General features: G+C 38.5%; 2 protein-coding genes and 1 long non-coding RNA gene across 4 annotated transcripts in view; 2 read left to right on the top strand and 1 right to left on the bottom strand.

Annotated features, from left to right (window-relative positions):
- Positions 1-1,458: 1,458 nt before the first annotated feature.
- On the bottom strand, positions 1,459-4,582 carry LOC119488832. The gene is made up of 2 exons (XR_005207039.1): positions 4,181-4,582; positions 1,459-4,070 (listed from the first exon to the last, which is right to left on the bottom strand). It is a non-coding gene; the product is annotated as an uncharacterized LOC119488832 (long non-coding RNA).
- A 2,534-nt stretch (positions 4,583-7,116) lies between these two features.
- On the top strand, positions 7,117-16,531 carry ak4 (adenylate kinase 4). Its single transcript, XM_037770772.1, has 5 exons — positions 7,117-7,596; positions 8,712-8,831; positions 12,429-12,601; positions 14,499-14,617; positions 16,026-16,531. The coding sequence occupies exons 1-5, from the start codon at positions 7,455-7,457 to the stop codon at positions 16,150-16,152; spliced, it is 681 nt and encodes a 226-aa protein (XP_037626700.1). The 5' UTR covers positions 7,117-7,454; the 3' UTR covers positions 16,153-16,531.
- Positions 16,532-19,735: 3,204 nt separating this feature from the next.
- Positions 19,736-23,911, top strand: part of dnajc6 (DnaJ (Hsp40) homolog, subfamily C, member 6) — a 50,014-nt gene continuing 45,838 nt past the window's right edge. Inside the window, exon 1 of one of the 2 annotated variants that reach the window (XM_037770228.1) lies at positions 19,736-20,115. In XM_037770228.1, coding sequence (XP_037626156.1) covers positions 20,025-20,115 — 91 coding nt within the window. In that variant the 5' untranslated portion in view covers positions 19,736-20,024. The remainder of the gene's footprint in view (positions 20,116-23,911) is intronic. The other variant, XM_037770229.1, reaches the window with a different exon arrangement.

Genomic DNA, 23,911 nt, shown 5'->3' with positions numbered 1-23,911 from the left:
GCATTTTATTCCTAAAAACATGGCAAAAATGTGAGTTTTTTTTAATGGCTGTTGACAGTATTTTCTGATTTATGGAGTGATACACAGAGATATCCAAAAGTCCCTCTTTAAAAACATTTGACTCTAATATGTAAACAAAATGAAACAATAATTTTGAACCTGGCTTTATCCAATGTTCTGTTCTGGAAATGTGTGCTAATTAGCACATATTTGATAAGATAATGCCTCATTTGCATATTTAAACATACATTTCAGAAAACTTTTAATACAAAAAATCAATCTAATCTAATAGTCTTAATGTAAGTAAGCAACTAAGGAAGTTTCCTGGTGGTATCTATTTGTTAATTAATGTTTACCCTATTCACCTTTAAGGTAGGGACTTTCCGTGCCACATCCCAGTAAACACTCATTACTTTGCATTAAAGGAAGTATGACAGCAATTCCTCATAATCATGGCCGTTAGAGATCACACGGTGAGTCAGAAAAACACATGTGAATCAAGGCGAGTTGAGCACATTGAGGTTCAGGGCGAGACAAAAACAAAATATGTATCATGACTCTTTGGGGATTTCCACAGCAGCTACAGTGTGCACCCTTTGAGTGAAACATGGTAAGGACAGGTGCAGTGACCTGTGGTTTATCAGACATGACTCAAACAGTGCGGGTATTATTCAAAACAGGGTTCTGAAAAAAACAGGATTCATGTCGGCGTGTTGACATCACAGATCACAGTACAAGTGTGTTTTGATCTGCGATATACTAATACTGAACATTACCTTAGATTCTCTAAAACAACAATGACAATTTATACCAAAAGAGAGACTGTAGCTGTCATTGATGTGAATTATACATGGATCATGTTCAACTGTTCTGCCTTATTGGTAAAAAAAAATCTTAGTGGAACAACGAATATCTTCTTTTTTGTTATCAAAACTGGATTCAGAGAAAATCATTACGCTATATTTAACATGAATAATGACAACTTCATTTGAATTCACAACTTTGGCACCAACATATTCATTATTAAGGTCTCAGGAGCAGATAACACAGTGGCACAGAGCCGTAGACCTTGTTATTCAGACCACACAGCACATCAATAATACATCTTTAGCTCCCTCTGCTGATAAAAATGTGGAGCAACCATTCAGGATCACCTTCCCATTCAGCCTGCAGACCAGTGCTCCCAGTGTGGGACAGCTCAGCTCAGTCCTAATGGTTTACTCCGGAAGAAACTTGAAGAACACGCTCGAACTAAACTTGATATTTATAAGACTTTATGTTGTAATGTGAGGTTCACCAGCATTAGAGTCATCAGGCTTGACTATAAAGAAGACACACTATGCAGGAAATGAGTGTGGACAGTTTTCATGATGTACATTAGTTTTAATACTAAATTATCTTTACTGGCAACGCTAAGGTATTAAATGTAATTTGAATAAAAGAACGTACACATTTGAATAAAAGAGATTTCACTTTATTTCTTATAGTTAAGCAGATGTTACATAAGTAGTGAAGACAATAGTAATTTACAGGTTTTGAGTTTAATGTTTCTTGTACTTAAATAAACAATACAGTCACAATCTAAATAATGACAGATTCAATGAATGAAAAAAATGTTGAGAATAGAAACACATGGATTTTTGGATATCAAATTAAACTAAAAAACATACTCACACTTGTCCACCTTCTCTTTACTCGTCTGGTTCGTGCTTCGATTCACTGCACTCGTGTCAAGTTGGCAGCCATCCTTCAGTTATCACAGTACTGTACCTTCGATGGGGACAGCATCAGCACTGTGATAACTGAACCAGGGCAGCCTGACAAATCTAGCAGTCCGGGGCTTCGCTCCGTTCATCATCATCATCCACCCATAATACCTGTGCTCCGGATGCAAACAGGTGCAAACATAGCAAAGTCTTCCTTTTGAATTTTTGCAGCATATTTGATGTTGTCTCATACAAAACATATGGCAAGTAATATCTCCAGCATTTCATTTGTTTCCATATAACTAACTAGCTAATACTATAACAGATTAATCTACAGAGTAATATAGACATGTAACCTATCAATCCTTCATTTTAATACATACATTTCCTTCCAAACAATGACCACAAGCAGGAAGTCGTTTTGGAAAATTCCATAACATTTTGGGGAAATATAAAATGAACACTAGAAAATAACCTCACAAAGTCAGAGTAAAAAAGGTACAAAACATAAACTATATTTGTTTAGGAGAACAGAAATAAACTGGTCCTTACGCAGGCTCATAGAATCCTGATCATCCAGGTTTCCTTTATGCTACATCCTACTGTTTGTGTCAGAAAAGTCTAGATTTGGTGAAATTGGCTCAGCAGTGAGTCTTGGAAGTTGAAGGAATGAGCTCACATGTGCACTTAAACCACTATGCTGTTGTATTTGATTAATTTACTTAATCATTTGAGGTATAGATTTTCGCTATTTGCACAACTATTGATTCTGTCCTGCAAATGACTCAGTCAGGGCCGGCTTAAGGCATAGGTCATATAGGCGGTCGCCTAGAGCGCCACCTTATGGGGGGTGCTGGTCGCCCTCTAAAAAAATATTTTTTTAAATTAAATAATTTTTTAAAAAGTGCCAGTTGTCGCCCTTCCCCATTTTTTGCATTGCGGTAACAAATGAACAAAAAAAACACACGTTTTCATCTGCCGCACTTATTTGTTAATAAAAGTGTAAACTTTAGTGAAACTGACTGAACACTTTTAAGTCAACAATATCAGGGACCAATTGTTTATTTATATATTCTAATGAATAGTTATTTATGAAAATAAAAAAAATCTTAATTTTGTCTTAAAACCATTGTGATGTCTGATGTGTGTGTGTTGCGGTTTACGGGGCTAAGGTTAGGGTTCTGGCGGGTTGAACCCTAACTCCAAATCTGAATTTCACCTAGGAATCTTTGCCTCCACTTACGCTTGCCCACAGGAGGAGTTATAGTTGTTGACAAATACATTAATAAATCTTTCCATATGAAAGTTTCTTTTAATCCCTATTTTCCATTAGTTTTCCATTCTGCTGGTGCACAGATGAAACGTCTACCTGTGTCTGAAGGGTGCACAGCCATGCACATGCAGCTTGAACTATATGAACTACTGGCTGTGAATTTGTAATTAAAACAATTGTATTTCTTAAAAAATAGGAGGAGGAAGCTTGCTCTATGTATTTTTTTTTTATCATTTTTAGTTATTTTACAATCTCTTTCCATATGAAAGTTTTTTTCCATTAGTTTCCATTCTGTGCACAGAGGGCTCGTTAATGTTTCATCTCATAAAACAATTACTGGTACAAAGACTTTTTTTTTTTCCAAACCTCTTTTTCCTGCTCGGACTTGGTCTCGAGGAGACAAACTAACTGTATATTATTCATACCAACCACAAGGCCGAGTGACGTCAGACTTGTTATGATTCTCCCCTGCAGGCTCCGCCCACCTCTCGAGCAGTCCGGTGGCGTCTCTGGACCGACGTAGCAGCTCCTCCTCCTCCTCTTCCTCCTCCTCCTCCTCCTCCTCGACCAGTCCGCCCTCCTCCTCTCTTCATGTAAACAACTCCATTAGCCCCGCTGCTCAGGCCACTCACTGGTGGAACAACAACAAAATGCTCATGTCACAAAAAGCCAAGCAACATGTGCACATACCTGAACATGTGAGAGGACGAGCAACACAGTCTGCTGGGCTCAATATCTCCATTTGTTGTCAGCAAGCAGTAGAGGAGAGACTGTGAAGAAGAAGCGTCCATATTGCATAAAAACCCTCAATGTTAATAACTGCCTTATAACCTACTAACCGTGAAGGCAACACGCCATATAAATAGCTCCTATAATAAACACAACAGCGAGGACACAGTTAAACGCTTGTTGCTGTTTTTCTACTAAATAAAACTAAAAGTTCTAAACAACAATAATAAAACGCATACCTGCTCCAGTTGTGCTGAATATGCTCTTTAAAAGGCGACTAAAAGGCGACTAAATATAAGTGCAAATGTTGGATATTGTGCAGCCAAACGTTAACGCCCAGCATTGCATACACACCCCTTTTTCTGTGGAGCAAAAACAAAACATGCATGCTGTAAGGATTTAAAAATATAATATTTTCTTTTTATATATAACATTGCATTAAATAGTATAACATAATATTTGGCTCACTCACCTGCAGTTTTATTCCGTTTAATTCCCCGTGTTGACATGAATATTTTTAATGACGCAGCAGCACACTAGACCACACAGAGCAACGTGATTGTCGCCATTTTTTGTTGTTATTGAATTCTCAACCAAAAGCACATGTGACAGTAAATGATCGCACAAATAAAAAAAACACAGGCTTCGGAGTGGTGCGCGGAGATGAACAACTATACTTTCGCGAGGCTAAAAAAAAGGTTAATCTTCCCGAGTTGTTTGTCTGATGGATTAGTCTGGTTACTCCACTGACTGGAGACTGACTGAAGGTCTGTGCGCAACATCTGACAGCCGCCGTGTGGCTCTGCAACAAGTAGACTCTCCAGATCCAGATTCCGCCCGTCCGTCCGCACAATGTTGCGCGTAATGACAGCGACTCATGTGCTTTCCTGCGCCTGCTGCCAGCAAGTTAAAAAAACATGAAAAATAAGAACCTCGTGAGCCATAATGAATAATAATAAAAGCTCTGATTTTGGAGAGAAAATAAGCTGTCAACAAGTGGTGGAATCCAAGAGTATATAGCCCACTTTACTAATTACTACGGGATAATATGCTAGATGTGAGTAAGTCTAGTAATTTATTTATTGCAGATCTTGACATCTTAAATAATTAAATAAATATATATATACATATATTTATAAAATGCAAACCAAATATCAATATTTGTATGAATCAGGTGACTAAATTGACTGACAATAATATTAATTAAAAATAATAATAAAAACAATAATATTTATTAAAAATATTTTATAAATATATCTATATATATATAATATTTGCATTGCAAACTAAATATCATTATTTGTATGAATCAGGTGACTAAATTGACTGACAATAATATTTATTAAAAAATAATAATAACAACAACAATATTTATACAAAATATTTTATAAATATATATATATTTATAAAATATTGCATTGCAAACTAAATATCATTATTTGTATGAATCAGGTGATTAAATTGACTGACAATAACAATTATTAAAAGATAATAATAACAACAATAATATTTATAAAAAATATTTTATAAATATATATATATATTTATAAAATATTTGAATTGCAAACCGAATATCAATATTTGAGAAAATAGCTGTCAACAAGTGGCGGAATCCAAGAGTATAGCCCACTTTACTAATTCCTATGAGATAATATACAAGATATTCGTAATTCTAGTCATTTATTTATTGCAGATCTTTTTTTTTTGCTCAAAGTCTTTTTATTGGTATTCTGTACAAAATCCAATAAATAATTGTATAAACAAATTATACCCCCCCATCCCTATAACAATATTACTGAACCATTAAATAAGCAGAGTTAATTTCATAAACAATTACATTTATACATATAAATTAATTAAATACGATAGCAACATAAATTAAACATATACCAAACAAAAACAAAAAAATAAATAAAAATAAAAAAATAATAAAAAAAGGAAAGGACCAAAAAAAAACCCAGAAAAATAAGTAAATTAAAAATTACAATAATAAATAAATAAATTTAAAAAAAGATTTATTATTATTATATAATATTATATTATCATATTATATTATTCTTTTTATTATATTACTATTTATTGCAGATCTTGACAAATTTTCGTAAATAATTAAATATTTTATAATATATTTGCAAACCAAATATCAATATTTGTATGAATCAGGTGACTAAATTGACTGACAAGGTACATGCCCTCCTCAGGCTTTGTAATAAATTACTGGCATGGCAGCTCCAGTCACCATAAACTCTTTGTAACAAGCCTGAGCATGAAGTGAAGGTGTGATTATCTGATTTCCCATTTGCAGTTTCAGATCAAAACAACTTTATATAAGACTTCTTAGACAGCTGCTGCAATAGGACAGATAAAGTCACCTTCAGAAAGGAGAAAGGCACTCCTTTCACTGTACTAAACTTTAGATATGATGCAGTGAGTGAATTGGCTATTAGAATTTTATTTTATTTTGTGTTTTTTGCTTGTTAGTAGAGTGTGTATGTTGTAGTATGAAGGCCAACATTCAGTTTTTTCTATGTATGAGTTAGAAATATGATAAACTCTCCTATTCCTCCTCCTCCTTTTGTTAGATAGATAGATAGATAGATAGATAGATAGATAGTTAGATAGATAGATAGATAGATAGATAGATAGATAGATAGATAGATAGATCTGTCGGTCGGTCGGTCGATCGATAGAAAGGTAGGTAGATAGATAGATAGAAAGGTAGGTAGGTGGACGGGATAGATAGATAGACAGACAGAGACACAGGCAGGCAGGTATACAGATAGATAGATAGATAGATAGATAGATAGATAGATAGACAGACAGACAGACAGACAGAAAGGAAGACAGACAGACAGACAGACATGAAGACAGGCAGACAGAAAGGAAGACAGACAGACAGACAGACAGAAAGGAAGACAGACAGACAGACAGACAGAAAGGAAGACAGACAGACAGACAGACATGAAGACAGGCAGACAGAAAGGAAGACAGACAGACAGACAGACAGAAAGGAAGACAGACAGACAGACAGACAGACAGACATGAAGACAGACAGACAGAAAGGAAGACAGAAAGGAAGACAGGCAGGCAGACAGACAGACAGACAGATAGATAGATAGATAGACAGACAGACAGACAGATAGATAGATTTAGATTTTTTCTTGTGACATCCATGTGCTTGTAAAGTAAAATCAGTAAGTTCTCCCTCTCTTAAGGGAAACTATAACGACTTAAAGTAACAGACAGACAGTTGTTGTTGTTGTACATCACTTGTATATATATAAAAAACTACAGTAACCAGTTTACCCCGCACAGTTCGTGTGAGTCAGTCATCCGCATTTTTTCCGGATGACGTGCGCAGAGAAACAGGGCGTTGTGGAGAGACTCCCTCATTCATTCGCAGAGAGAAAAGTCTGTGTCCGTGTGGACGTAGACGGGTGTAATGTGTCCTTTAAGAGCCCTACAGAAAAAAGGAAAAAGGGCGTTTTGACTCCGAGTCACAGAGGACTTGGATAACCTCGATGTGCATAGCCTCGCAGTGAGAGAGGACTCAGTGAAAGATAGTAAGCTGATATTTACATCTCCAAGAGAAGTTTAGAAGCTTATTGTGGAGCAGTTTGATCTCTGAGGCGCGCAACTCATCAGAGGTTTAATTATAAGAGGCATTTATTTACTTCCGTCTGTCGCGCACAAAGAGGAAAAAAACTAACATTTGTGCATCACAGAGGTGTTCTTTTGAGGAAGACATGGCCAAGTTATTCCGAGCTGCTATCATGGGTCCACCAGGATCAGGGAAAGGAACAATATCCAAGAGGATTGCGGAAAGCTTTGGCCTGCAGTATCTGTCCAGTGGCCACTACCTACGAGAGAGCATAACTGCAAACACAGGTAGGATGCATCTACCCAACAGGAAGAAGCTGCATGTGGCAATCCTCCTCTTAATATCATAATAATACCACATAAATGTAATCATAGCTGAAAAAATGATGATGCGTTTGCAGAATGTGCGCATTTGCTGATCCACATTTGTTTTCTAGAAGCTCATTTTGACAGTAAACTTTCATTTTCCAATCCAAGCTATACAACACGAGACATTTGGATGAAAGCAAACTTTTTAAATTATTATTTCAATCTAGTTCAGAGACTTAAGTTCACTCCAGGTCAAACCCCCACATCAATGTTTTTATTACAATATTTCCCCAAACATTGATTGTGTCACTTCCTCTTTATAGCTACCCAACTGGAATTAATTTAATAACATGCATGTGCCAAGCCCCATGCACACTGATAATAAAATTGGACTTCTTCAGCAGGGGGCTTAAGTTAAAACATGTGTGCTTGTGTGGTTGCCATTACTGAAAGGTTTCAGTAAAGTTGGGACTTGCTCGAAGCCTTTTTTGCTTTCAAACCAAAGTGTCAGGATTTATATAAAACCAGGGAATTCAATATGTGTGTTTGTTTGATGAATCCACAGCAGGCCACATATTTTAAGTGTAAATTAAAAGTGAGTCATAAGATATGGGAGGTTACAGGCAGTGAGAGTTTTTAACCATTTACTATCTCTGGTCAGATAGTTAGGCCTACATTAAAAAAGATGCACTGTAGTGGTACCAAGCATGTTTTTTTGTTGTTGGATAAATTCAACAGGGCCTGTCCTATTTTTAAATTTTTTTTTTAATAATATGTTTATTGGGTTTACTTATTTTCACAAACACAACAATAAGAATGATAATTAAAAAAACAACAACAAACAAACAACCACTAGTACAGCTCAGATTAAAAAAAAATATATAGGAGGTCACAGGAAATAGTCCATAGTGCAGGGAAGTCACATGATATATGAGTTCATGTTCAGGAGACTCCTTGTGAGATAATGGAGGAGAGATCAGGTCCAATATAATTCAGATAGGGCTGCCAAATATTGTATTTGTAAGATATTCCAAAGGGACCAATCTTTTTAATTTTAGAAGCACTACTGTATCTACCTGTCTGTTGTGTATCAGAGGCAGGTGTGATGGTGAGGACCTACGTAGAAAGAAGCATGCTGGTGCCGGACCATGTGATGACCAAACTGATGCTGCCTAGACTCGAACAGCTGATCGGCCACAGCTGGCTGCTGGATGGTATGAAAACTGCTTTTTTACAATACAATCTGAGTGCATGGTGTGTACTGCTATGCTTTATCTCTTACAGCAGCTTCCATCTTTTGCCTTGATCATTTGCAGTGAGGGGAATAATGTTCTTCATAATGCAGCGTCATGGCCAGTAATGGGAACTGCCAGCCACCCCTTAAATCTGATTGGCCACTCCAGGTGCCACCCCCCCCCCCCCAAAATCCCCAGACTTATAGCCATGTTAGAGGCCACTAAGCAAGCATTTGTAGCATATGCAGTGCGTCCTTTACTTGAGTCTGAGGAGTAAGTAAGTGGAAAAATACATCTGTGGGTGATTAGTACTGCGAGGTAATGAATCCAGTACCAGCAGGTTTGTACAGTACTGTGCATGCTCTCGACTGTTATTCAGCTTACAGGTCAGTCAGGAGTGAACGAATATTTAATTGACATGTGCACAAAAGGGTGAGAAATGTGAATAGTCTTTGACGAGTAGACCCCATCGTGACGCCATATACTTTTAGGGGGTGGTGAAGCCGTAAGTGGAATAGGAAACCCCCTTATGGAGTCTAGACACTGGTGGTAGTGATGAAGAAAATGCTGAAGATCTGGATGTGATGAGGAGTGGATTTTTAATTTAAAGTTTGACAGCAGCGACATGATTGATGGATGTGGATCGTTGTAAAATCTAGTTGGTTCACTAAAAAGTGAACGCCCATAATCAGCTGATTAAGAAGAAGCGTGAGGAGAGAGGGAGAGAATTGTGAATGAATGACGCATAAAGATAGTCTTCCTGGTTGAACTTATCTTGAGCTTCTTTTGTTCATAGAGGATTTGCATCAGACTCAAATCAAAGATCAAAGATATACGATTTTTTTCCATGAATATCAAGAGGGTTGACCAAGTTCCCTGTCCTTTCCTGATCTCAAGTTTCACTATTTATTATTTATTTACATTCAGCGCCATGTGACCTTTGTTCCGACATTAGTAAATCAATGGAAAAACAGGTTTCCTTATGGTAGAGATCAAGTCACTATGAAGCGATAACACATGTAGTGATATTACATTCTACATGTCAATACTTTGTATATTTTTGTGTATGTGATAGATGATAATTCATATTTTTACCATGCATATACAGAAGTACAAGCACTGGTTGGAAAAGGCAAGTGAAATGTGTTAGGTTAGATAGTTATAAAACAGGGAGTTAGGGAGTTGTTTTTTTTGTTATCTTTAGTTTGAGTCATTAGTAACATATCCAGAGATGACAAACTCAGAATATCATTGTGTCTTTTTCAAGTTAAATATTATCCACTATCTCCAAGAGAGATGCCAAACATTGACAAAACAAACTAGTTGGTGTTCCACGTGTTTAAACCTTGAAACATGGTCGGTAAATAAATACTTGTTTTGAGCAAGAGAGAAAAGGGCAAACAAATCAAGGTTACACACACACAGACACATGCCTGCGTTTATCTCTGTTCATCATGTTTCATCCCAAAATATACCATGTCTTTCCCTCTTGTAACCTTTGATTGGTGCCTTCCCGTCACTCATTTATGAGCAGCATGATGCTATGGTGGTTGGAGAGATTTAACAGTTATTTATTGACCAAACAATGGAACACAGAGAGCAACTGCCAGTTTCCACTCTAACACATCAGGAAGCAGTAAACTGAAGACAAGCCCAAATGCATTCATACCAAAGCATGCTAAAACAAAAACAAGAGAGAGAGAGATAATGGCCTTAAAACTAATGGACCTACATTTGCAGTAAGCTTGCCATGTGTGAATGCCCACCATGCTAAAGTGTCCTTGAGCAAGGAGGCACTGAATACTAGCCAACCCCACTGGAGCTGGGTTTCCCCGTAGAGATCACAGCAGTGTAATCCAATTCCAAATGTAAAGCAAGTCTCAACAAAAGTAGATCAACAATATACTATTTCTAGTTCTGCTTCTGCACATTCACTGTTTTAAGCCACGCTAGCAACGTGGATCTATGGATGAAGATATTGGTCTGTCGTTCCAGACTAAAATATTTCAACAACTATGGGATGGATTGACATGACATTTTGTACAGACTTTCATGGTTATTGTTTTGAAATTGACCTGTTTGTGTGTTATAGCAAAACATTTTTGTGTTGCATACAAACTGGATGTCATGCTCGTTCACTCGTGGTGTGTGACTGTTGTATTTCTCTGCTTGTATTGTTTGTTTTATTGTTGTAACAATGTCTGTGCTGCCCTCTGTGCCAGGTCACTGACTTTTCCTCTAGTGCCACCATGAGGTTGAGATTTGAAATGGATTGCCATGAAATTTAGTACAGATATACTACATGGTCCACAGGATCATATTTGCTTTTTGAATTTTCATCTAGAGCCATCAGCAGGTCAAAGTTTTCAATTATCCAGTAAATAACGATGGATTGGTACCTGGCACCAGTGAGCAACTCTGTGGTTTGAAAAGTGAAGCCAATGCTGAAGTGCCTTAAACTTGCATTCTTTCTAATAGCCAGCAGGGGGCGACTCCTCTGGTTGCAAAAAGAAGTCTGATTGTATAGAAGTCAATGAGAAAATGAGCCTACTTCTCACTTGATTTATTACTTCAGTGAACATTGTAAACATGAGTTTATGGTCTCAATCGCTAGTTTCAAGTCTTCTTCAATACAGCATGATGTTCATTTAGTAAATTATGGTCCCATTTAGAGTCAAATAGACCATAAAGCAGGTAATGTTTTAGGGCGTGGCTACCTTGTGATTGACAGGTTGCTACCACGGCGTTGTCTGGTCTGGGAGTTGTCTGTGTTTTCGTCTCAGAACTTAAACTCTTTCACAGTGTGTTTTCTGTTTATGAAAGTTAATTGTAACATTTTTGGTCGCCTAAAAATGGTTGGCACTTCTGGTTGCAAAAAAACAAGATGGCGACGGCCAAAATGCCGAACTCGAGGCTTCAAAACGGCAGTCCACAAACCAATGGGTGACGTCATGGTGACTACGTCCACTTCTTATATACTGTCTATGATTGGCACACATTTTATACAGACATTTATGGTTCCCAGACGATGACAGTGAGCATGTGACTTCATCTCATGTGCCACCTTGTGGTTTGGAGTGAAATGTCTCGACAAATATTGGATGGATTGCCATGAGATTTGGTGCAGACATTCATGCCCCCACAGGATGAATTGTAATAACTTTGGTGACCCTTTTTCTCTTGCGCCATCATCAGGTCAAACTTTCAATCGGTCCAATACTTTAGTTTATGACTATATACCTTTAACTAAAGACCTTCCCATCAGCCTCAGCTGTACTTTGTGTTTAATGCTAATTAGCAAATGTTAGCATACTAAAATAAGATGATGACCATAGTAAACATTACCTGCCAAACATCAGCATGTTAGCATTTAACTCAAAGCACCACTGTGCCTCAGTATAGCCTCCCAGAGCTGCTAGAGTGACCGCTTGCTGTCAGCTACTGTTATTACCAACCATTGAAACAGCAAATAAACAGTATGAAAATGTATAATACATACATCCATGTATAACTCTGAACTATCCCTGGTGGACGATGCCTCTCACATTCCTACTTCTCCCTCCGCTCTCTGTCTAGGTTTTCCCCGGACTCTGTCGCAGGCCAAAGCCCTGAACAATTTGTGCCAGATGGACCTGGTCATCAGCCTCAACATCCCCTACGAGACTCTGAGGGAGAGACTGAGCGACCGCTGGATCCATCCAGCCAGTGGCCGAGTCTACAACATGGGCTTCAACCCACCACGAGTGAAGGTCTGAACAGTGTCTTTAAAAGTGACAGTAGAGCAATAATAAAGTGATTGAAATATTCTGCTCAGAATTTTTCTGTGGCACTTTATTGATTTTCCCGAGGTCAGTTTCTTCTTCACAAGATGAATATCTGGCTTCAGCTGGGTGGAAGCTTGTCACATTGAGAGATTGGAATCAGTTAAAGGACAATCTCATTATTCACTACCCCACCATCCTGCACAACAACAACACTCCTGCTGCTTTTTATTTCTCTTTACAAGGTCTGTGTTGTCACACTGATGTAACTATTTTGTATTGTCGTATCTTAAAAATGTAGCAATTAAAAGCAAGTTTAGAAGTTGCTTCACAGACATAAGAACTGATAAAACAATGAACATAATTACAAGAGCATGTAAAACATACAAGGTAAACACATGTCCAATATATCTTGTGTCCAAAAGTTTAACATTGATTCTGGATTTTCCAATTACAGTGAAGAAGTAATTATAATTTTAAAGGAGCAAATCTATGATTGAGGGATTGCCTCCAAACGGCTCTCAACATGGCGATAGCTGAGCCGGCGGCTAGCAGCTAACAGCGCTAACAGTGCAAATAACGGCAACAGTGCTGACAGAGCTAACAGTGTTACCCTGGAGGGTACTGGAGGGTGGGCGCTATGTTTCTGTGACGGCACTGTCGGTTGGGACGGCGTTATCAGCTGCAACCGCTGTATGAGTGCAGTGCAGAGTGGCAGCCATTAGCTAGCCAGTGGGGCATACAAACAGGGACTTACCATGGATGTATAAAGAGAACTGGATACAGCGTTGTAGGTGGGCTCCCGTTCATTCCTATGAGAGGTGCTCAGTGGCGCACAAAGCCAAAATGGCTCGACTGCCAAGTGATAAAGTAACCGGATCTTTCCCAATATAAGTCTATGGGGAAAAAGTCTTTTTGGTCCCAATGGCATCACATGACGGATGCAGAAGTTGTAGTACCGCCGTTTGGCCACTATGACAATTTGCTTCACAGCCCGGTGCTCTTCCTTGGGGCTTGGGACTCGCATGCACTAACATGCATGCACGGCTGGACCAGACATGTCAACAAAGCAAACAGAAACTCAGATTACAACACACATAGAGGGAGAGAGACTTCATTCTCTACTTAGGTAGACATCACTCCTCTATATTTTTACATACTATATTAATGCTCTGGATATCGTTAGAGCACCTTTTAAGAATTCTTTAGTCGTTAATCAGTTTTTTTGTGTGGAAAAAACACATTCAAAGCAGAGTGTTTTCATAAATCTTAAATCATGCCTGGCGGGGATCTTTAAATAAATAATTACAGTTAAAGTGAAAATGAGTCTTTAGTGGGGTTTTAAAAGAGGACGTTGATATTGCTCGCCTCATATTCAATGGATCTTCCTGAGCTGTAGGAGCTCTCTGTCTCCAGTATACCAGTATATACTATTGACATCGGTTTGCATGGCGTCACTACAGGAAATTGGTCACATAAAAACACATAAAGTTGTTTTTCAGCACTTTTTCTTTATTAATCAGAATGCAGAAATGAAAAAGCAGAGGACATTTTATGTAACACAGGAGACATTTGAAACCAAGATATCACCATTACATGATAGTACCTTGGCTTAACAATGGCTTGTAAGATCAAGTTTCAAGCAGCGACTGAAAATCTCCCACCAAATGTCATGGCCGATGTTGATGTAATGTTCTTGATATCTTTTTAATATATGAGCTCCAAAAGATCCGGATATCGATACAGTAATGACTGTAGACATGTGTCTACCTGCAGTGTTTTATTTTACTGTGTTTTGTTGTAATGCAATGAGATTTCAACTGCATTTTCTTGAGTTTACCTTTGTTACATTGTTGCACGTGTGGCCTTGTGATGCTTTCCTCAGGGTAAGGATGACGTCACCGGGGAGCCACTGATTCAGCATGATGATGACAAACCAGAAGCCCTGATGTCCAGACTGAGACACTACAAAGATGTGGCCAAGCCTGTCATAGACTTATACAAGTCAGTAAATACTTCTCTTTCAAGGGAGATTCTTCACTCAGTATTTTCCCTACAGGCAGCCTATAGTGTCAGTTCTTGCTGTTGACATACATGGAAATCAGATTGAAACTTTATTAGGATTGGTAATCCAGCAGATAAATGGTCTTTAGTTTTTCTAACATTATTGCAAAGTAACATTACGGAGAATTAGTATTTTGGCGCTGAAAAGAATTGCAGTCACGTGCTATGCTGCACATAGAAAATCAAACCCAGATGTTAAACAATAACAAAACATTGAACTCATAAAAGGGATCATGTGAATTTGCTAGTTTTTTGCTTTAAAAGTGGTTTTATTCAGCTGTTAACCCTCAAGCCTTAGATGTATTTTATAACTTCAAATAAAACGAAATAATTGTTAGCAGAACACTTCCTTATCTTGGATGTCTCGGATGGTTATCTGAGTTACATTTGCTCATAATGATTTGACTTTATATTTGATAGCCTTTCTTAAAGGGGAACTCCACCAATTTTACTCATCAAAATGTGTTTATAGGTCTTGTGGAGTGACTGCTGCAAATGTGAAACAAGTTGTATAAAGCAATTTGTGGCTCTAGAGTTAGCTGTATAAAGTCTGATTAATTGCCTCAAATGATGTCACTTGAGTCAGTTTCAGTTGGGACATAAACTGTATATAAGAAGTGGACGTAGTCACCGTGATGTTACCCATTGGTTTGTAGACTGCGGTTTTGAAGCCTCGAGTTTGGCATTTTGGCTGTTGCCATCTTGGTTTTTTATAACCAGAAGTGACACGAGAGGGTGGAGCTAAGTTCAATCGAACACTAAATTAGACATTTTTAGGTGACCAATCTGTTTCAATTAACTTTTATGAACTGAAAACACACTGTGAATGGGTTAAAGTTGTAAGACTTTGTAAGAAAGTGTAGGGTCATTTTCTCATAGACTTCTATACAATCAGACTTCTTTTTGCAACCAGAGGAGTCGCCCCCTGCTGGCTGTTAGAAAGAATGCAGGTTTAAGGCACTTCAGCATTGGCTTCACTCTTCAGAACTGGAGGTTGCCCACTGGGTAGATTGATCCTCATCTCTGCTTGTGACTTGTGGCACAAGGCTCCAGTAACCGCTACTAGCATAGCACACCCTGACTGAACTGTTGGCAGGTTAGTTGCATTATGGGTAATGTAGACCCCAGTTTTTGACAAGGAAGAAGAATATGTGAATGGACCAATTTAGATCTTTTTTTTAAATTATTTAACCATCCATTAGTCTGACGATGCTATAGAAGTGCAATGCAGCTCTCCTTTAAAAGTTAAAGACTAATAAGCCACAATCTGCCATTCAATCAATCAATATTTTAATTTGACCCAGATTTCCTTCTAATATGTTAATTTGTTTCTGATTTCTTTGCTCAGGTCACAGGGAATCCTGCACTCATTTTCCGGTACAGAGACTGACCGGATCTGGCCTTATATCAACTCCCTCCTCAGCGCCAAGATGCACACACAGCCGTCAGACGCCTTCCAAACCCAGACACCCTGACTCTTCTCTGAATGAAAAGACCACAGGGAGACATCAAGAGGAAGTGGGGTGATGTTTCCACATGCTGGCCTCTGCTTTCAGCTTCCTTAATAGTGAGGTTTAGAGAGACGGATAAGGACACGGATCAAAACTGTAGTCATCCAACTTCTTTGTGATTCAATCACCAGGTGGTTTTTCAAATGAATGTTGTATGCAAATATTTCTAGAGCTTTATTGATTGTGTTTATTTCTGCATTATTATAGTGAAATGTTCAGATTCTTCAAGGCAATATCAAAACTAATTTTACACAAGCACTCACCATCAAGCAACTTTTGTCTTTATATCTGCAATTGTTCCAACTCCAAAACATTGAATTTAAAATTTAGCTCATTCAAGGAGGAATATTAAACTAAAGACCAAAATATTCAGTGTCTCACTCCAACATTAAATATGTGATACCAAACTCTATACAGGTAACAGTGTTGTAGTCAAGACCACCAAAACAGACACCAAGTCATGACCAAGAGCAGAGTGTATCGAGACCGAGTCAAGACCAAGTACAGCGCGAGTCCCACATGGCAAGACACACTTGCGATCAAATGTGGAACATGCAAACCAGAGGCACTCCTCACATTGATCTGAACGATCCACATTCCCACAAAAACACCCACAGAAAGACAAATGAAGATTCCTCTTCATTCACCTCTTTTATTGACAAATATACTGTATATATGTGTGTAGAAGTGCGCTCGATTCTGAGACGAGACCGAGACCTTCAAAAAGTGGTCTTGAGACCAAGCCCACTCTCGAGTACTACTACAACACTTTGTTATTATGGTAACTGAACTTTCACGAAAGCAAAACATATTGAATATTACTTAAATTGTCTGTTATCATTACAGATTTGATTAATTACACTTTAAATTACATTTTTATAATCAAGCAAACACTATAACAAAACAAACACAAGTAACTGAGGGATTGTATTGAGCTGAATACACACACAAAAATAGCCTTAACTGACAGATTTACTGAGGGCAAAACTGACATTTTGCATTGTGTTGTACCAAACGCCAAAATCAATCTGGGACAGACTTTATTTGGGTCATTGTTTTTCTAATAAGTTGTGCAAGCCTGAGTGTTGTGTAATATGCTGTACTGTATATACTGCCACAAGTTAGCGGTTACATATGCAGCGATCTTGCAGAACCAGTTTATAGCCCTCCTGTTGTCTTCGGGTCAAATTGACCCGAAGACAACAGGAGGGTTAAACAGGCCAACTGATGATAATGAACAAGGCTATTATTTGACAATAATGTTTTCTTGTCTGGCTATTATTAATAATATGAGCATACTTTTGTTAATTTTTCATGACCTAATGTTGAATTTCTGTGGATTTATCCCTCCTGTTGTCTTTGGGTCAATTTGACCCGAAGACAACAGGAGGGTTAATCGTTTGGCATCATCAGCTCAGTGTTTTCTAGAATATATCCATCAATTACGCAAACAATATGCACTGTACAAACAGCTCTTCTTTACTTTTGTACTGAAAACGCTGAAGGCTATTATGCAATCTGCAGCTGATAACACGCAGGACAATCTACCGGGCCGGTGCTGGACTTGTACAAGATTCAAGAAGCCCTCGCAGTCACTCTACAGCACGCTCTGTGGCTGGGATGAAGACCAATGCACAGAATATTGAGTGTCTTCAATGCTGTTACATTCCTTTTAAATATATATATACGGTTGTCGTGAGATTTTAATCACCAAAAAATGTTGCGGATTATTGTTTATGAAATGTCATGTTTGCAGTGGTTGTTAAACTTTAAGATACCTCTGGGTAATGCTTTAAGTAAGTAATAGGTCACTTCTATGACTCAGATCCAAGAGTCATATATGTTATTTTTTCAGATTGAATGTATAAATTACTGTTGCAGGGTGAACAACTTGTAAAACTTTATTTTTAAATTTTGTTTATTTTTGTAAGCGATTGGTAAAGGTGTGTAATAATTTCTCACCCTACAGAATACGCTAAAAAATGTCACATTTTCACCCAATGTCACAACATGTGAGTTTGGCTTTTACTTAAGCACACTAGTGACTGACCTGTGCAATAAAGACCAATAACTAGGTTTAAGTTTTCAAACTTTATAGTCAAATTTTATCACCTGAATTCATTTTGAAGCCACGAATTAGCAACATAAACGTAAACCATCACATGCACTTATATATTTTATGAGCATTTCTTTTATGAGGTCAAAACTGCCTTCTATCAATGTGTGTTTGTGGTGTTTTTCTTTTCCTTATCTAGGGACTAAAGATAATGGGTGTTGTATGTTTGAGACCAAGGATACAAAAAAAGAAACTCTTTGACTCAATAATATTTTTGCTTGAGTAACAAAAGGCGGTAGATGTGTTTAATAGAGCAGGGATGGAATGATGAGTGTCTCTTACAACATCTAATTATCACTTTGGGTTCATGTCGGGCAGCACAACACGGCAGTGTGTGTTGTTGAATGAAAGGGTGTGGTGTTATGTTGTACGGGACCTCACCCCGCTGCTGTTGTGTACCACAAGTATATTGTGTTTTTTTTCTTGCCTTTTTCCAAACCATGCTGTCCAAACATTGCATTCTAAGAACAATAAAACTATTTTTTTTCAAAGATGCTTTCATGTCTTTGTATGTACTTAATCTTGTCCTTGTACTTATACCAACAGAATGTACTGTCCTTGACTGTATCTTACTGTGTTGGAAAACTACCAGCTGATTCATACTTTGGTTGGGTTCAGACAGGTTTCTTAGATGCTTTCGAGGTTTATTTCTCAGTCTGAACACAGTGTAAGCAAGAGAGCGGTGCCCAAAACTTGAACTTAAGGCATCATAAAGCTCTTTGTGTTTTAAATGATTAACCCTCTGAGACTTTACTGTCTTTCAGAGGCTGTAGCAGGTTCAGGTTTTTAGGTGAATGAAACTAGAAAACCTAAGTAATCCATCGGTACCAACCAGGTCATGCTTGCTTGTCGGGAAGGAGGTTAAATAATGCTCCAAAGTTGGGCTAAATTTTGTCAAGGAAAACTGGCATGGCCATTTTCAAAGGGGTCCCTTGACCTCTGACCTCAAGATATGTGGATGAAAATGGGTTCTATGGGTATCCACAAGTCTCCCCTTTACAGACATGCCCACTTTATGATAATCACATGCAGTTTTGGACAAAAACAATGCAGTTTTTTGCATGTGGTATACATGTGTTATTTTCACCTATTCTAAAATGGTGTATTTGAATACTTCTGTATACTGGGTCCCTAAACAGTCTTGGAATTGCATAAATTGGGTATCACTGTAAAGCTGAGACTTCTCAAGGTGTCTTAATGTGTTATTTTGGAGGGATTATTGATCATTTTTTATCAATTCCTGAGTGGTAAAAAAATCTGTGTAACAAATGGCATCAACCCAAAAATTGCTGCAATTTTTGCCAAATGATGCCAAAAACATTGTTGCCTACTGGAGCTTTAATTCACCCTACAGTCAGCCCGTTCCTGAGATCCAGCCCAGGTTTTACCAGGCTGGCTGGCTCAGCCTCACTGACAGCTGCAGACATGCTCCTCTGAGCGGCGCAGTTTCTGCTCTACAGATCCATCAACATCCATTACACCTCGCACTGCCTCCTTTACGCACATCCACATCATCTACAGATCTACACATCGCCATCGCTGGATTCCTGTTTTGTAGCTCATATGCCAAAAATGTGATGCTGATGCTGCTGTAGCCTATAGCTGGTGCTGGTGTGTATCTACAGACAGCCTAACTGGGAGATACCTGGGAAATCCTCGCAGGACGGTGCGTCTCACATCTCACAGGACGTTTACCGCTTTGACCTTTGACTGGCAGCGAATGACAAATCAAAGGTCGGTGTGTGTGTGTGTTCAAAGCGCATCTCCAGCACAACACAACACGGAGAGGATGACAGAAAGCAACCTGACAGGTAAAGGCATCTGTTTCTGCTCATGCAATGTGATCAATGTGTTTTTACTGCACAAGACGGAGAGAGAGAGAGCATCATGATCTGTGTGTGTGTGTGTGGATGTTACATAATATCAGGCTGCCTCTGGACATTCACACCACTATCTCCTCCACCATAGTGCATCTCTGCTCGGTGGACAAGAGGGATTATCACCTGACATGCACTTGTTCAGTGCGTAAATACTCCGTTTGATTTCACTTTAGGAGACAAATTCATCTACAAATCACCAACTCAGGGCCTCTGTGTGGCTAGATGCGCACACCAGCATCATGAATGACATCATTTGGGTTATTTTTGTTCACCAGGTGTCCACACAGGTTGTGCGTAATGAGATATTTTTCCTGTATGAGTTATTTCTAGGCGCTTCATTCTTATAATAAACGACATCCTCGGGACTAGATGGAATTGACAGTGAAGGTTGCCTGCTTTGGTATCAGCTGTATTTGTCTGTCAGCTGATGATGATGTCGGTGATTTCAGGACATTACAGTTAAAGGCGCACAGCACTCTGTCTGTGAAAGGTGCTTTATTCTTTAAATACATAGCCTCGCTATTATTGTAATTTATTTGGACGTGATTGATGTCTCTCATATGTTTATTATCAGAATCACCATCTTCAACCATGCAGATCTGGCTCTATATTGAGCGAGAGGACAGCTCCTCTCTTAGTGTTGTCACAGTCACATGGCTGCCCGCGTCACGCACGCACGTCACGTGACGTGCTTAACACAGCTTGGTGTGGTTTCATGCTCTGATCATCAGCAGCCACTAAGTCACTGTGTTCACCACATTAAATACTGACGCATTTCATTTCTTTTTTTTGTCATTCGTTGTTTTTATTTAGGCTATAAAAAAAGAACAACAGTCATTGCCATAACAAACACAAAGTATCAGAGTGTAGTTACCCCCCCACTAGGACCAAAACCCACGAACCCATGCGGAGGGCAGTTTTGGTTCATGGATGTATAAAGAAAACTGGATACAGCGTTTCATTCCTATGAGAGTTGCTCAGTGGAGCATGAAGCCAAAAAGGCTCGACTGCCAAGTGTAAAAAGTACCCGGATCTTCCGGCGATCATGAGCCCTTAGAGCGAGTTCACTAGCGTTTCCTTTAACTCTGCCTCTCAACTGCTCATTCCCGACTCGCTCATATGAACGGCAGCACAAAATTAACTCTGTATTCGTAAATTCTACAATTTTACAATTTTAAGGACCTAATGATTTAAATAAAGGCTATTTAAAGCTGCAGTAGGTAGAATTGGAGCAAATATGATTAAAAAAAGTTATTTTTATAGAACGGTCACTATATCCTGACAGTAGTGCATGAGACAGGTAATCTTCTGTTTCCTCCAGTGTTCCTTACGGCATCTGCAAGATTTCACAGACCAGAGGAAAACAACCAATCAGAGCCAAGCAGGAACCTTGCCAGTCAAATTAGGCAGCGCTGATCAAATATGAATCAATATTCTGTTACTGTAATGCCTATTTTTCTCCTCAAATGTTTTCAGAAACATCTTGTAGTGTACTGTTTGGCTGTAAAATGAGAAAGTTTATGACCCGGCAGCCATGTTGAGATCAGTAAAGGAAATACTAAGCACTGCCCACCAGCTGGAGCACAGCCAATAGGAACGCTCTCTCTCCGAAATGACCTGTGATTGGCCAAAGTCTCCCGTTACTGGCTTTTTCAAAAATGCTGGAAACAGAGCCATGAGGAGGTGCAGAAGTCTAGTTTTCTCTCAGAACACTTGAATAACAATATGCTGAAAGTTATCATGGAATTTTTGCCCAATGATGCCAAACATATTCTGCCTACTGCAGGTTTAATTTACCTCAAAACTTTAATTACCTCCTTATTATGCCTCGGCAAACCAGTCTAGTTGCAGTTTACATCATGTCAGTCCAAAATGTCATCACTTCGTAATTTGATCCTATTAGACATCTGTGTGAAATTGTCATAATTATGAGTATGAATTCTTGAGTTATGGCCAAAAACATGTTTTGTGAGTTCACAGTTCACAGTGATCCTCCAGTTTTCAGTCCCTAAAGTAGGTCGCCTGCCAGCTCAGTAGTGGCAAAACAGGGCAGCACGGACGCCATCGTTATTCTATGAAGACACGTAGCAGCCAATGTGTATCTGTCATGATTCAGTTTTTACTGCACAGAACAAGAATCCCTGGATTACAGGAGCTAAAGCCTCACAGACTCAAGTCCATGGTCTGTCTTGTCAAGTGAGTCCTACAGCTGATCCAGCAGATTCCTGGATTCTACTTTAACTGTTACGAGGATAATCATTAATCCTCAATGGATCCTTGAGAGTGATGGTAAAAACCAATAAAGAGCTACAAGGCTGTAGTCAGTAGCACAGCAATGCCATAAAACAGTTGAAATGGCACTCGGCATTGCATCTAAAGGCTATTTAGGAAATCTTAACAGAGGATGTAAATGAATGCCTCAAACTCCATCGTTACTCAATCTCCAAGGAGCATGAGAAGCAGATTTGTGACTGGTCTTTTAAAACCTGTCTGTCACTGTCGCTGATATCACTAATGCAAGCGCTGCACCAGCTTTATTATGGGCATTTACTTTTTTTGTAATTCACTTTTTATTGCTTTTCCAAAAGTAACATCACACACAACAAAGACATAAGAAACAAAATAAGAAAACAGTAATAACAATAAAATTAATAATACCACAGGAAAATAAATCAATCAATCAATCAATAAAAAAAAAAAATAATAATAATAATAAAAAATAATTAAAAAAAAAAAAAAAAAAAATCTGTATAAGTATTATCAAAATTATAGAAACAACCAGGTCAAGTATTGATGACTTAAACAACAGTACAGTACATAAGTACATATAATCAACATACAAATGCAGGCGACTCTCACACATCATGACAATAACATCTTACATTTAACGTTACCAGCCTTTCCGTAGTTAATCAATCAATACTGTATTCATGTAGGAGCCCCATATTTCCAAAAATACCTCCTGTCTGTTGTTCAATTTAAAAATGAATTGTTCATAGTTGTCTATTTTAGTAATTTCTCCCAGCCATTCATTGAAAGGGATTATATTTTTTGTTTGGGCATTTACTTTTAGTTGTGAGCCAGTTGCCCATATTTAAGCAATGATCCCCCACCACCCATAAGGGTTGAACTAGGATCCATAATACAGTACAATTCCTCAAAATGTTGCCTTTGGAATAAGAGACATAAGAGGTCTGATATAGGCCAAAATATTATTCTATAAGCTTTTATATGCAAAGTTTTTGAGCAATGAATATACTAATTGTTTCAGCTTGTTTTTATTTGGGTTTGGACTTGTCATCATGTATAAACATGATTTGATCGTGGTAGAGAGTGTGATGTCCTTACAGCACCTGCTCCTGTATCCTAAACAGTCACACTCATAAGGGCATCAAGGGGTAAATATTGGTAGGCACGGCCAGGACAGGAAGCTCCATGGCAACAATGGAGCGGCAGCGCTTTGCGTCCGGTGATGGCGGGGGTATCTTTCCTCCCTTTTGGACATTCCGTTCCCGCTGTGCTTTGAGCTCCCGTCTGCTCTCCTAAAAGAGTTTCCCAGGCTCATGTCCTCTTTTCACAGCCATGCAGGGTTTCCGTTGCCAGGGGACAAGGCCAAGGAAGGAAGCATGCCATCAGTGGTCACTGGTTTGTCCTTCATGGATGCAGGGTCATTACACACACAAAAATTAGAGCTAAAATGACAAATTTTGAGCTAAAATTACAAATC

Source organism: Sebastes umbrosus, chromosome 5 (genome assembly GCF_015220745.1).
Source record: "Sebastes umbrosus isolate fSebUmb1 chromosome 5, fSebUmb1.pri, whole genome shotgun sequence".
In the NCBI taxonomy this organism is placed as follows: domain Eukaryota; kingdom Metazoa; phylum Chordata; class Actinopteri; order Perciformes; family Sebastidae; genus Sebastes; species Sebastes umbrosus.
This window is presented reverse-complemented; position numbering and strand designations above follow the sequence as displayed.